Genomic DNA, 14087 nt, shown 5'->3' on the forward strand with positions numbered 1-14087 from the left:
ACTCCCCCCGTGGGAGCGAGTCCCACATTCTCCCCCCACTCCCCCCGTGGGAGCGAGTCCCACATTCTCCCCCCACGGGAGCGAGTCCCACATTCTCCCCCACTCCCCCCGTGGGAGCGAGTCCCACATTCTCCCCCACTCCCCCCGTGGGAGCGAGTCCCACATTCTCCCCCCCACTCCCTGAGTAAAGAAGTTTCTCCAGAATTCCCGATCGGATCGATGAGCGATTACTGACGGCCCCCTAATTCCCTCACAAGTGGAAACATCTCCCCCCTCCCCGCCCCCCCATATCTCCCCCCTCCCCGCCCCCCCCCCCCCCCCCCCCCCCCATATCTCCCCTTATCGAAGCCCTTTCACAACCCAATGCCAATCGGGAAGTTGAAAGGGGCGTGCGCAGTCCCGGAACGACTCCTGACTATCCGAGTCTCTCCCGCCACCCCCTTTCTCCCCCCGCGGATCGACACTCACTCATATCAAACACGTCCCTCTGAATGCTGCCATTGGTGTGGCCCACTGCGGGAGGCTTCGACTTGTCCAGGTTCTGCACGTTGACGTAAGACGGATCATCGAACAGGTCCGACCGGCTGCCCGTCCTGCCGCCCTGCAACCCGGGGGTTGTGAACTTCTGAGAAGCACCTGGGTGGCGGGGGAAGGAAGTGTTCGAAACTCAATCGGATACGACTGATACAACAGCCCGTCTCTTACCTTCAGCAACTTTATTCGACCCCAGTTCAGCAAAGATCCCAGCTCCCTCCGTTTCCCCCTTTCCATCCCTCACACCATCTGCTCCTGTTGTGTCTATTTATACACGGCACAGTGGGTTAGCGCTGCCGCCTCACAGCGCCAGGGACCCGGGTTCGATTCCCGGCTCGGGTCACTGTCTGTGCGGAGTCTGCACGTTCTCCCCGTGTCTGCGTGGGTTTCCTCCGGGTGCTCCGGTTTCCTCCCACAGTCTGAAAGACGTGCTGGTTAGGGTGGATTGGCCGTGCTAAATTCTCTCTCAGTGTAACCCGAACAGGAGTGTGGCGACTAGGGGATTTTCACAGTAACTTCATTGCAGTGTTAATGTAGGCTGACTTGTGGCACTAATAAATAAACTTTAAACTTACACTCTATTGGAGTTTGAGCCAATAAGAATCATACAATCCCGACAGTGCAGAAGGAGGCCATTTGGCCCATCGAGTCTGCACCGACCACAATCCCACCCAGGCCCTATCCCCATAACCCTGCCTATTTACCCTACTAATCCCTTGACACTAAGGGGCCAATCCAGCTAACCCGCACATCTTTGGACACTAAGGGGCAATTTAGCATGGCCAATCCACCTAGTGTCCAAAGATGCGCAGGTTAGGTTGATTGGCCATGCTAAATTGCCCCTTAGTGTCCAAAGACGTGCTGGTTAGGGTGGATTGGCCGTGCTAAATTCTCCCTCAGTGTTACCCAAACAGGAGTGTGGCGACTAGGGGATTTTCACAGTAACTTCATTGCGGTGTTAATGTAGGCTGACTTGTGACATTAATAAACTTTAAACTTACACTCTATTGGAGTTTGAGCCAATAAGAATCATACAATTCCTACAGTGCAGAAGGAGGCCATTCAGCCCATCGAGTCTGCACCGACCACGATCCCAACCAGGCCCTATCCCCATAACCCTGCCTATTTACCCTACTAATCCCCCTGACACTAAGGGGCCAATCCACCTAACCCGCACATCTTTGGACACTAAGGGGCAATTTAGCATGGCCAATCCACCTAGTGTCCAAAGATGTGCAGGTTAGGTGGATTGGCCATGCTAAATTGCCCCTTAGTGTCCAAAGATGTGCGGGCTAAGGGGCAATTTAGCACGGCCAATCCACTTAACCTGCACATCTTTGGATTGTGGGAGGAAACCGGAGCACCCGGAGGAAACCCACGCAGACACGGGGAGAAGGTGCAGACTCCGCACAGACAGTGACCCGAGCCGGGAATCGAACCCGGGTCCCTGGCGCTGTGAGGCAGCAGTGCTAACCACTGTGCTGCCCCCCACAGTTGCAATTGGCTCAATGGTGTAATTGCCCAAGTGCATACTTGCTCAGACATTGACTGGGCCAGTGTCTGAATCCCACCTGGCTCGCCCCCCAACTCGAGTTCCCACTGGCTCCCCTGGGTCAGGTTTGGGCGTTAGTCCCCCATTCTTTCACGGGGGAATGTGTGTCGGGTGTCTCTGGCTTCAATGGAGCAAACACAGCAGCCAATTTGTGCACAGCAAGATCCCACAGGCTGCAACACCGATGCCACGAATATTGGGCCCCAGGACACCAAAGGAGAACCTCTCTGCCCAACTCCCCGAATCCTCCCCCCTCCTGACCCTGCCCTTCTTCCGATAACGCCCGCGGGAATCTTTGCCATCCACCCGAGGGCAGGAGGGGGCAGATGAGAGCCCCCGGGGAGGCGGGGGTGAGGGGGGCAACATTGTACCCCAAAATACAACACCTTCTGATCGTGCGGCCCACCCTCCTGGCAGCTACGGGGAGTGGGGTGGAGCCACGTGGGTGTGTACCCATGTGAGAGGCAATGGCCTAGTGGTATTATCGCTAGACTATTAATCCAGAAACTCAGCGAACGTTCTGGGGGACCCGGGTTCGAATCCCCGCCACGGCAGATGGTGGAATTTGAATTCAATACAAAATATCTGGGATTAAGAATCTACTGGTGACCCGCTGTGGGAAAAACCCATCTGGTTCCCTTTAGGGAAGGAAATCTGCCGTCCTTACCCCGGTCTGGCCTACATGTGACTCCAGAGCCACACAGCAATGTGGTTGACTCTCAACTGCCCATCCAAGGGCAACTAGGGATGGGCAATAAATGCTGGGCCCAGCCGGCGACGCCCATGGCCCAGGGATGGATAAAAAACAAACCTGCAGCACACAGACTGCAGTGGTTTGCGACATTAGCTCACGGCAAGGGGCAACAGGAGTGAGCAATGAATGCCAATCTTTCCAACGACACCCATGAAGGTTAAAAAACCAGGCTCTGTTGGCGCCAACCCATCCACCACGCGAACTCTCAAAGAACAAAGACAACTACAGCACAGGAACAGGCCCTTTGGCCCTCCAAGCCTGCACCGACCATGCTGCCCCCGACTGAACTAAAACCCCCTACCCTTCCGGGGACCATATCCCTCTATTCCCATCCTATTCGTGTATTTATCAAGACGCTCCTTAGAAGTCACTATCGTATCCGCTTCCACTCCCTCCCCCGGCAGCGAGTTCCAGGCACCCACCACCCTCTGTGTGAGAAGACTTGCCTCGTACATCTCCTTTAAACCTTGCCCCTCGCACCTTAAACCTGTGCCCCCCTAGTAATTGACTCTTCCACCCTGGGGGACAAAGCTTCTGACTATCCACTCTGTCCATGCCCCTCAATCTTGCAGACAAAGAACAAAGAACAGTACAGCACAGGAAACAGGCCCTTCGGCCCTCCAAGCCCGTGCCGCTCCTTGGTCCAACTAGACCAATCGTTTGTATCCCTCCATTCCCGGGCTGCTCATGTGACTATCCAGGTAAGTCTTAAACGATGTCAGCGTGCCTGCCTCCACCACCCTACTTGGCAGCGCCTTCCAGGTCGCCCCTCTATCAGGTCGCCCCTCAACCTCCGTCGCTCCAGTGAGAACAAACCAAGTTTCTCCAACCTCTCCTCATGGTTAATGCCCTCCATCCCAGGGCAACACCCTGGTAAATCTTTTCTGTACCCTCTCCAAAGCCTCCACATCCTTCTGGTAGTGTGGTGACCAGAATTGAACACTATATTCCAAGTGCGGCCTCACTAAGGTTCTATAAAGCTGCAACATGACTTGCCAATTTTTAAACTCAATGTCCCCCCCATCCCCGCAACCCTGCCCGCTGCTATGGCAACTCCCTACCTTGTGCTGCAGGCAGTTGCTTGGGAGAGTCGGAAGACCGTGAGTCGTAGAGGTTTCCTGACATCTGTCCGACGGGCTACACCACAGAGAAGGGGGGGGGATGGGGGCAGGAAAATGGAAAAAAAAACACCTGTAACAATGGCTTGCATTCCACTAGCGCCCGTCACCACCACCGCGGTACATCAGAACACCCGTCACGTCGAAGAGGTACCCCCGATTCCGGGGATGGTGGGACTGATGTACGAGGAGAGATTGACCAGGTTAGGATTGTTTTCACTGGAGTTCAGACGGATGAGGGGGGGACCTCATAGAGACTTATAAAATTCTAACAGGACTGGACAGGGTAGATGCAGGGAGGATGTTCCCGATGGTGGGGGGAGTCCAGAACCAGGGGTCACAGTCTGGGGATTCGGGGTAGACCATTTAGGACGGAGGCGAGACGACATTTCTTCACCCAGAGAGTGGTGAGCCTTCATTCCCACAGGAAGTAGTTGATGCCAAAACATTGAATGTATTCAAGAGGCGGCTGGATATAGCACTTGGGGGCGAACGGGATCAAAGGTTATGGGGAGAAAGCAGGATTAGGCTATTGAGTTGGATGATCAGCCGTGATGGTGATGAATGGGGGAGCAGCTCGAAGGGCCGAATGGCCACCTCCTGCTTCTATCTAGGTTTCTATGTGGGCAGCAGGGCACCCAGTTTGCACGGGGCATGCTCAGGGCACTGAGTACAGGAGTTGGGACGTTATGTTACAGCTGTACAAGACGTTAAGGCCACATTTGGAGGACTGTGTACAATCCTGGTCGCCCTGCTAGAGGGAGGATGTCACTAAACTGGAAAGAGTGCAGAAGAGATTTACAAGGATGTTAGCGGGACTTGATGGTTTGTGTTATAAGGACAGGCTGGATAGACTGGGACTTTTCCCCCTGGAGCGTAGGAGGCTGAGGGATGATCTTATAGAGGTCTATAAAATAATGAGATACCGAGGGGTGTAGGTACCTAGTCCCTTGAAAGTGGCGTCACAGGTAGACAGGGTGGTGAAGGTGGTGTTTGGCACACTTGCTTTCATCGGTCAGGGCACTGAATACAGGAGTTGGGACGTTATGTTACAGCTGTATAAGACATTGGTAAGGCCACATTTGGAGGACTATGTACAATTCTGGTCACCCTGCTGTAGGGAGGATATTATTAAACTGGAAAGGGTGCAAAAAACAGATGTACCAGGATGCGACTGGGACTTGATGGTTTGAGTTATAAGGAGAGGCTGAATAGAAATCATAGAAACCCTACAGTGCAGGAGGCGGCCATTCGGCCCATCGAGTCTGCACCGACCACAATCCCACCCAGGCCCTACCCCCACATATTTTACCCGCTAATCCCTCGAACCGACGCATCTCAGGACACTAAGGGGCAATTTTTTTTAACCTGGCCAATCAACCTAACCCGCACATCTTTGGAGTGTGGGAGGAAACCGGAGCACCCGGAGGAAACCCACGCAGACACGAGGAGAATGTGCAAACTCCACACAGACAGTGACCCGAGCCGGGAATCGAACCCAGGACTCTGGAGCTGTGAAGCAGCAGTGCTAACCCACTGTGCTACCGTGCCACCCCCCAGACTGGGACTTTTTTCTCTGGAGCGTAGGAGGCTGAGGGGTGATCTTATAGGGGTCTATAAAATAATGAGGGGCATAGATCAGCTAGATAGTCAATATCTTTTCCCAAAGGTAGGGGAGTCTAAAACTAGAGAGCAGAGGGCGAAGGTGAGGGGCGGGGAGGGGGGGGCGAAGGGGACTTGAGGGGCAACTTTTTCACACAGAGGGTGCTGCGTGTATGGAATGAGATGCCAGAGGAAGTGGGAGAGGCGGGTACAATGACATTTAAAAGACATTTGGACAGATTTCCAACATTCAGGCGACCAATTCACAGCCAGTGTTGAAAAGCTGCAAAATCCAGCATCACGGGAGCATACTTGCTTTCTGTGCTAAGTCGAGGGAAGTGTGTATGTTTGTGGAATGTTGTGTGACTTGCAACACCAGAGATAGCTAGCTGTAAGGGTTTACACTGTATCATGTTTGGATCTTGTAACTGGGAAAAGTTACGCTAATTCTTTTAGTTAAATTCTGTGTTCTGAAATGAACTTTGTTTGATAAAAGCTTCCTAGTGGGTCACTTGAATAATCCCTTTATTAGGATGCTACCGGGACTTGATGGTTTGAGTTATAAGGTGAGGCTGGATAGACTGGGACTTTTTTCTCTGGAGCGTAGGAGGCTGAGGGGTGATCTTATAGAGGTCTATAAAATAATGAGGGGCACAGATCAGCTAGATAGTCAATATCTTTTCCCAAAGGTAGGGGAGTCTAAAACTAGAGGGCACAGGTTTAAGGTGAGAGGGGAGAGATACAAAAGGGTCCAGAGGGGCAATTTTTTCACACAGAGGGCGGTGAGTGTCTGGAATGAGCTGCCAGAGGCAGTAGTAGAGGCGGGTACAATTTTATCTTTTAGAAAGCATTTAGACAGTTACATGGGTAAGATGGGTATAGAGGGATATGGGCCAAACGCGGGCAGTTGGGACCAGCTTAGGACTAGCGGCAGCACGAGCGGCACAGTGGGTTAGAACTGCTGCCTCACAGCGCCAGGGACCCGGGTTCCATTCCCGGCGCAGGGTCACTGTCTGTGTGGAGTCTGCACGTTCTCCCCGTGTCTGCGTGGGTTTCCTCCGGGTGCTCCGGTTTCCTCCCACAGTCTGAAAGACGTGCTGGTTAGGGCGGATTGGCCGTGCTAAATTCTCCCTCAGTGTAACCCGAACAGGAGTGTGGTGACTAGGGGATTTTCACAGTAGCTTCATTGCGGTGTTAATGTCAGCCTTACTTGCGACACTAATAAATAAACTTTAACTTTTAGTGGGTTAAGAAAAAAAAGGGACAGGTTTACAGCATGGACAGGTTGGGCCGAAGGGCCTGTTTCCATGCTGTAAACCTCGCTGACTCTATTTGGGGGTGAAACACCGTACGTTCACCCTAACGCCAAACTCAATTGTCTAAAGGTAAAGCCTGAGGCCCACTCCATCTCGGAGTGTCCGGGCCTGGTGTTTGACAGCCCAGTCAGTCCGTCGCACTGAGTGGAGCTCCGGAACAGTGTGGGACACGGACGATGGGCTGGGGCTAGCCGTGACGTGGAGCAGAGAGTTACAGCGGGACTGACCAGGGTGGCTCCGTGGTGATTGGCTTGCGGCGTGGGGAGGGCTGAGTTCCGGGGCGCCCCCACCCCTTCGCGGTGCCTCAGGTCCACGAGGCCCCCCAGGGGCGGTTCCTTCCCCGGGAAGTCGTTGTAGTACTGGTGGTCAGCCGGCTCCTCCTCCTCCTCGTCCCAGGCCGAGGCGTCGAAGCCCGCCATCCTGGGGAAGGGCACGGCAAGAGACAAGCGGGTTAGGCCACTGCCAGGCCAACTTTCGCCCACACCCACAGTCCGACCCCCACACGCTCCCTCTCCCCAGTCTGACCCCCACACACTCTCTCCCCCCCCCCGCCGTGAGACTCCCACAGGGGAGTCCCATACACGCTAGACACAGAGGCAGAAACAGAGGCAGACACAGAGGCAGACACAGAGGCAGACACAGAGGCAGACACAGAGGCAGACACAGAGGCAGACACAGAGGCAGACACAGAGGCAGACACAGAGGCAGACACAGAGGCAGACACAGAGGCAGACACAGAGGCAGACACAGAGGCAGACACAGAGGCAGACACAGAGGCAGACACAGAGGCAGACACAGAGGCAGACACAGAGGCAGACACAGAGGCAGACACAGAGGCAGACACAGAAGCAGACACAGAGGCAGACACAGAGGCAGACACAGAGGCAGACACAGAGGCAGACACAGAGGCAGACACAGAGGCAGACACAGAGGCAGACACAGAGACAGACACAGAGACAGACACAGAGACAGACACAGAGACAGACACAGAGACAGACACAGAGACAGACACAGAGACAGACACAGAGACAGACACAGAGACAGACACAGAGACAGACACAGAGACAGACACAGAGACAGACACAGAGACAGACTCCAGATCGCTGACTGACTATTTCAATGATGTCACTGCGGATGTCAATGGTGCTATATAAATGCAAGCTGTTCCTCCACTTTGTAGAGACACCAGTGAGAACACAAATCCACCACGGGTACTCACGTTACATAATGTATATTTACATTGCATTATATGATGTGTATCTTTCTTGTATTATCACAATCAGGATTCATTGTGTTGTATCTATTTACATTGTGTGTTGATTAATCAGTGAATTTTTGTGTATATATCGACACACTTATATTGAGGGTGCCATTATACACGGTGGCACAGTGGGTTAGCACTGCTGCCTCACAGCGCCAGGGACCCAGGTTCGATTCCCGGCTCGGGTCACTGTCTGTGTGGAGTCTGCACGTTCTCCCCGTGTCTGCGTGGGTTCCCTCCGGGTGCTCCGGTTTCCTCCCACACTCCAAAGATGTGCAGGGTAGGTGGATTGGCCATGCTAAATTGCCCCTTAGTGTCCAAAGGAGTGCGGGTTAGGGTGGATTGGCTGTGCTAAATTGCCCCTTAGTGTCCAAAGATGTGTAGGTTAGGTGGATTGGCCATGCTAAATTGCTCCTTTGTGTCCAAAGATGTGTAGGTTAGGTGGATTGGCCATGCTAAATTGCTCCTTTGTGTCCAAAGATGTGTAGGTTAGGTGGATTGGCCATGCTAAATTGCTCCTTTGTGTCCAAAGATGTGCAGGTTAGGTGGATTGGCCATGCTAAATTGTCCCTTAGTGTCCAAAGATGTATAGGTTAGGTGGATTGGCCATGCTAAATTGTCCCTTAGTGTCCAAAGATGTGTAGGTTAGGTGGATTGGCCATGCTAAATTGTCCCTTAGTGTCCAAAGATGTGTAGGTTAGGTGGATTGGCCATGCTAAATTGCTCCTTTGTGTCCAAAGATGTGTAGGTTAGGTGGATTGGCCATGCTAAATTGCTCCTTTGTGTCCAAAGATGTGTAGGTTAGGGGGATTGGCCATGCTAAATTGCTCCTTTGTGTCCAAAGATGTGTAGGTTAGGTGGATTGGCCATGCTAAATTGCTCCTTTGTGTCCAAAGATGTGCAGGTTAGGTGGATTGGCCATGCTAAATTGTCCCTTAGTGTCCAAAGATGTATAGGTTAGGTGGATTGGCCATGCTAAATTGTCCCTTAGTGTCCAAAGATGTGTAGGTTAGGTGGATTGGCCATGCTAAATTGTCCCTTAGTGTCCAAAGATGTGTAGGTTAGGTGGATTGGCCATGCTAAATTGCCCCTTAGTGTCCAAAGATGTGTAGGTTAGATGGATTGGCCATGCTAAATTGCCCCTTAGTGTCCAAAGATGTCTCTCCTCACGGCAGTTGGATGGATCTCAGCTGCCAGGAACACACAGCCAGGCAAGCTTCATAGAAATCATAGAAACCCGACAGTGCAGAAGGAGGCCATTCGGCCCATCGAGTCTGCACCGACCACAATCCCACCCAGGCCCTATCCCCACATATTTACCCACTAATCCCTCTAACCTACGCATCTCAGGACTCTAAGGGGCAATTTTTAACCTGGCCAATCAACCTAACCCGCACATCTTTGGACTGTGGGAGGAAACCGGAGCACCCGGAGGAAACCCACGCAGACACGAGGAGAATGTGCAAACTCCACACAGACAGTGACCCGAGCCGGGAATCGAACTCGGGACCCTGGAGCTGTGAAGCAGCAGTGCTAACCACTGTGCTACCGTGCCGCCCCGTGCGGGTTAGGGTGGGTGGACAGGGTGGTGTGTGTGTGTGTCGGGGCAGCAGCACTCAGTGGGTGGACAGGGTGGTGTGTGTGTGTGTGTCGGGGCAGCAGCACTCAGTGGGTGGACAGGGTGGTGTGTGTGTGTGTTGGGGCAGCAGCACTCAGTGGGTGGACAGGGTGGTGTGTGTGTGTCAGGGCAGCAGCACTCAGTGGGTGGACAGGGTGGTGTGTGTGTGTGTGTTGGGGCAGCAGCACTCAGTGGGTGGACAGGGTGGTGTGTGTGTGTGTGTCGGAGCAGCAGCACTCAGTGGGTGGACAGGGTGGTGTGTGTGTGTGTGTCGGGGCAGCAGCACTCAGTGGGTGGACAGGGTGGTGTGTGTGTGTCGGAGCAGCAGCACTCAGTGGGTGGACAGGGTGGTGTGTGTGTGTCGGAGCAGCAGCACTCAGTGGGTGGACAGGGTGGTGTGTGTGTGTGTCGGAGCAGCAGCACTCAGTGGGTGGACAGGGTGGTGTGTGTGTGTCGGAGCAGCAGCACTCAGTGGGTGGACAGGGTGGTGTGTGTGTGTCGGGGCAGCAGCACTCAGTGGGTGGACAGGGTGGTGTGTGTGTGTGTCGGAGCAGCAGCACTCAGTGGGTGGACAGGGTGGTGTGTGTGTGTCGGAGCAGCAGCACTCAGTGGGTGGACAGGGTGGTGTGTGTGTCGGAGCAGCAGCACTCGGTGGGTGGACAGGGTGGTGTGTGTGTCGGAGCAGCAGCACTCAGTGGGTGGACAGGGTGGTGTGTGTGTGTCGGGGCAGCAGCACTCAGTGGGTGGACAGGGTGGTGTGTGTGTGTGTGTCGGAGCAGCAGCACTCAGTGGGTGGACAGGGTGGTGTGTGTGTGTCGGAGCAGCAGCACTCAGTGGGTGGACAGGGTGGTGTGTGTGTGTCGGAGCAGCAGCACTCAGTGGGTGGACAGGGTGGTGTGTGTGTGTGTGTCGGGGCAGCAGCACTCAGTGGGTGGACAGGGTGGTGTGTGTGTGTGTGTCGGGGCAGCAGCACTCAGTGGGTGGATAGGGTGGTGTGTGTGTGTCGGGGCAGCAGCACTCAGTGGGTGGACAGGGTGGTGTGTGTGTCGGGGCAGCAGCACTCAGTGGGTGGACAGGGTGGTGTGTGTGTGTGTGTCGGGGCAGCAGCACTCAGTGGGTGGACAGGGTGGTGTGTGTGTGTGTGTCGGGGCAGCAGCACTCAGTGGGTGGATAGGGTGGTGTGTGTGTGTCGGGGCAGCAGCACTCAGTGGGTGGACAGGGTGGTGTGTGTGTGTGTGTCGGGGCAGCAGCACTCAGTGGGTGGACAGGGTGGTGTGTGTGTGTCGGGGCAGGAGCACTCAGTGGGTGGACAGGGTGGTGTGTGTGTGTGTGTCGGGGCAGCAGCACTCAGTGGGTGGACAGGGTGGTGTGTGTGTGTGTGTCGGAGCAGCAGCACTCAGTGGGTGGACAGGGTGGTGTGTGTGTGTGTGTGTCGGGGCAGCAGCACTCAGTGGGTGGACAGGGTGGTGTGTGTGTGTGTGTCGGAGCAGCAGCACTCAGTGGGTGGACAGGGTGGTGTGTGTGTGTGTGTGTCGGGGCAGCAGCACTCAGTGGGAGGACAGGGTGGTGTGTGTGTGTGTGTCGGGGCAGCAGCACTCAGTGGGTGGACAGGGTGGTGTGTGTGTGTGTGTCGGGGCAGCAGCACTCAGTGGGTGGACAGGGTGGTGTGTGTGTGTGTGTCGGAGCAGCAGCACTCAGTGGGTGGACAGGGTGGTGTGTGTGTGTGTGTCGGGGCAGCAGCACTCAGTGGGTGGACAGGGTGGTGTGTGTGTGTCGGGGCAGGAGCACTCAGTGGGTGGACAGGGTGGTGTGTGTGTGTGTGTCGGGGCAGCAGCACTCAGTGGGTGGACAGGGTGGTGTGTGTGTGTGTGTCGGAGCAGCAGCACTCAGTGGGTGGACAGGGTGGTGTGTGTGTGTGTGTGTCGGGGCAGCAGCACTCAGTGGGTGGACAGGGTGGTGTGTGTGTGTGTGTCGGAGCAGCAGCACTCAGTGGGTGGACAGGGTGGTGTGTGTGTGTGTGTCGGAGCAGCAGCACTCAGTGGGTGGACAGGGTGGTGTGTGTGTGTGTGTGTCGGGGCAGCAGCACTCAGTGGGTGGACAGGGTGGTGTGTGTGTGTGTGTGTCGGGGCAGCAGCACTCAGTGGGTGGACAGGGTGGTGTGTGTGTGTGTCGGGGCAGCAGCACTCAGTGGGTGGACAGGGTGGTGTGTGTGTGTGTGTCGGGGCAGCAGCACTCAGTGGGTGGACAGGGTGGTGTGTGTGTGTGTGTCGGGGCAGCAGCACTCAGTGGGTGGACAGGGTGGTGTGTGTGTGTGTGTGTTGGGGCAGCAGCACTCAGTGGGTGGACAGGGTGGTGTGTGTGTGCGTGTCGGGGCAGCAGCACTCAGTGGGTGGACAGGGTGGTGTGTGTGTGTGTGTTGGGGCAGCAGCACTCAGTGGGTGGACAGGGTGGTGTGTGTGTGTGTGTCGGAGCAGCAGCACTCAGTGGGTGGACAGGGTAGTGTGTGTGTGTGTGTCGGGGCAGCAGCACTCAGTGGGTGGACAGGGTGGTGTGTGTGTGTCGGAGCAGCAGCACTCAGTGGGTGGACAGGGTGGTGTGTGTGTGTGTGTTGGGGCAGCAGCACTCAGTGGGTGGACAGGGTGGTGTGTGTGTGTGTGTCGGGGCAGCAGCACTCAGTGGGTGGACAGGGTGGTGTGTGTGTGTCGGAGCAGCAGCACTCAGTGGGTGGACAGGGTGGTGTGTGTGTGTGTGTGTCGGGGCAGCAGCACTCAGTGGGTGGACAGGGTGGTGTGTGTGTGTCGGGGCAGCAGCACTCAGTGGGTGGACAGGGTGGTGTGTGTGTGTGTGTGTGTTGGGGCAGCAGCACTCAGTGGGTGGACAGGGTGGTGTGTGTGTGTGTGTCGGGGCAGCAGCACTCAGTGGGTGGACAGGGTGGTGTGTGTGTGTGTGTCGGAGCAGCAGCACTCAGTGGATGGACAGGGTGGTGTGTGTGTGTGTGTCGGAGCAGCAGCACTCAGTGGGTGGACAGGGTGGTGTGTGTGTGTTGGGGCAGCAGCACTCAGTGGGTGGACAGGGTGGTGTGTGTGTGTGTCGGGGAAGCAGCACTCAGTGGATGGACAGGGTGGTGTGTGTGTGTCGGAGCAGCAGCACTCAGTGGGTGGACAGGGTGGTGTGTGTGTGTTGGGGCAGCAGCACTCAGTGGGTGGACAGGGTGGTGTGTGTGTGTCGGGGCAGCAGCACTCAGTGGGTGGACAGGGTGGTGTGTGTGTGTGTGTCGGGGCAGCAGCACTCAGTGGGTGGACAGGGTGGTGTGTGTGTGTGTGTTGGGGCAGCAGCACTCAGTGGGTGGACAGGGTGGTGTGTGTGTGTGTGTCGGGGCAGCAGCACTCAGTGCGTGGACAGGGTGGTGTGTGTGTGTGTGTCGGGGCAGCAGCACTCAGTGGGTGGACAGGGTGGTGTGTGTGTGTGTGTTGGGGCAGCAGCACTCAGTGGGTGGACAGGGTGGTGTGTGTGTGTGTGTCGGGGCAGCAGCACTCAGTGGGTGGACAGGGTGGTGTGTGTGTGTGTGTTGGGGCAGCAGCACTCAGTGGGTGGACAGGGTGGTGTGTGTGTGTGTGTCGGAGCAGCAGCACTCAGTGGGTGGACAGGGTAGTGTGTGTGTGTGTGTCGGGGCAGCAGCACTCAGTGGGTGGACAGGGTGGTGTGTGTGTGTCGGAGCAGCAGCACTCAGTGGGTGGACAGGGTGGTGTGTGTGTGTGTGTTGGGGCAGCAGCACTCAGTGGGTGGACAGGGTGGTGTGTGTGTGTGTGTCGGGGCAGCAGCACTCAGTGGGTGGACAGGGTGGTGTGTGTGTGTCGGAGCAGCAGCACTCAGTGGGTGGACAGGGTGGTGTGTGTGTGTGTGTGTCGGGGCAGCAGCACTCAGTGGGTGGACAGGGTGGTGTGTGTGTGTCGGGGCAGCAGCACTCAGTGGGTGGACAGGGTGGTGTGTGTGTGTGTGTGTGTTGGGGCAGCAGCACTCAGTGGGTGGACAGGGTGGTGTGTGTGTGTGTGTCGGGGCAGCAGCACTCAGTGGGTGGACAGGGTGGTGTGTGTGTGTGTGTCGGAGCAGCAGCACTCAGTGGATGGACAGGGTGGTGTGTGTGTGTGTGTCGGAGCAGCAGCACTCAGTGGGTGGACAGGGTGGTGTGTGTGTGTTGGGGCAGCAGCACTCAGTGGGTGGACAGGGTGGTGTGTGTGTGTGTCGGGGCAGCAGCACTCAGTGGATGGACAGGGTGGTGTGTGTGTGTGTTGGGGCAGCAGCACTCAGTGGGTGGACAGGGTGGTGTGTGTG

At 56.0% G+C, this 14087-nt stretch overlaps 1 protein-coding gene across 1 annotated transcript in view; it reads right to left on the minus strand.

Moving 5' to 3' along the window:
- Positions 1-7295, minus strand: part of LOC144490618 (SHC-transforming protein 1-like) — a gene marked incomplete at its 3' end in the record, with an annotated part of 7857 nt that extends 562 nt beyond the window's left edge. The window contains exons 1-3 of the mRNA XM_078208328.1: positions 7104-7295; positions 3902-3977; positions 469-636 (exon numbers count right to left, since the gene is read on the minus strand). Of these exons, the coding sequence (XP_078064454.1) occupies positions 469-636; positions 3902-3977; positions 7104-7295 (436 nt within the window). The remainder of the gene's footprint in view (positions 1-468; positions 637-3901; positions 3978-7103) is intronic.
- Positions 7296-14087: the final 6792 nt, after the last annotated feature.

This window comes from Mustelus asterias, unplaced genomic scaffold (genome assembly GCF_964213995.1).
Source record: "Mustelus asterias unplaced genomic scaffold, sMusAst1.hap1.1 HAP1_SCAFFOLD_3512, whole genome shotgun sequence".
In the NCBI taxonomy this organism is placed as follows: Eukaryota; Metazoa; Chordata; class Chondrichthyes; order Carcharhiniformes; family Triakidae; genus Mustelus; species Mustelus asterias.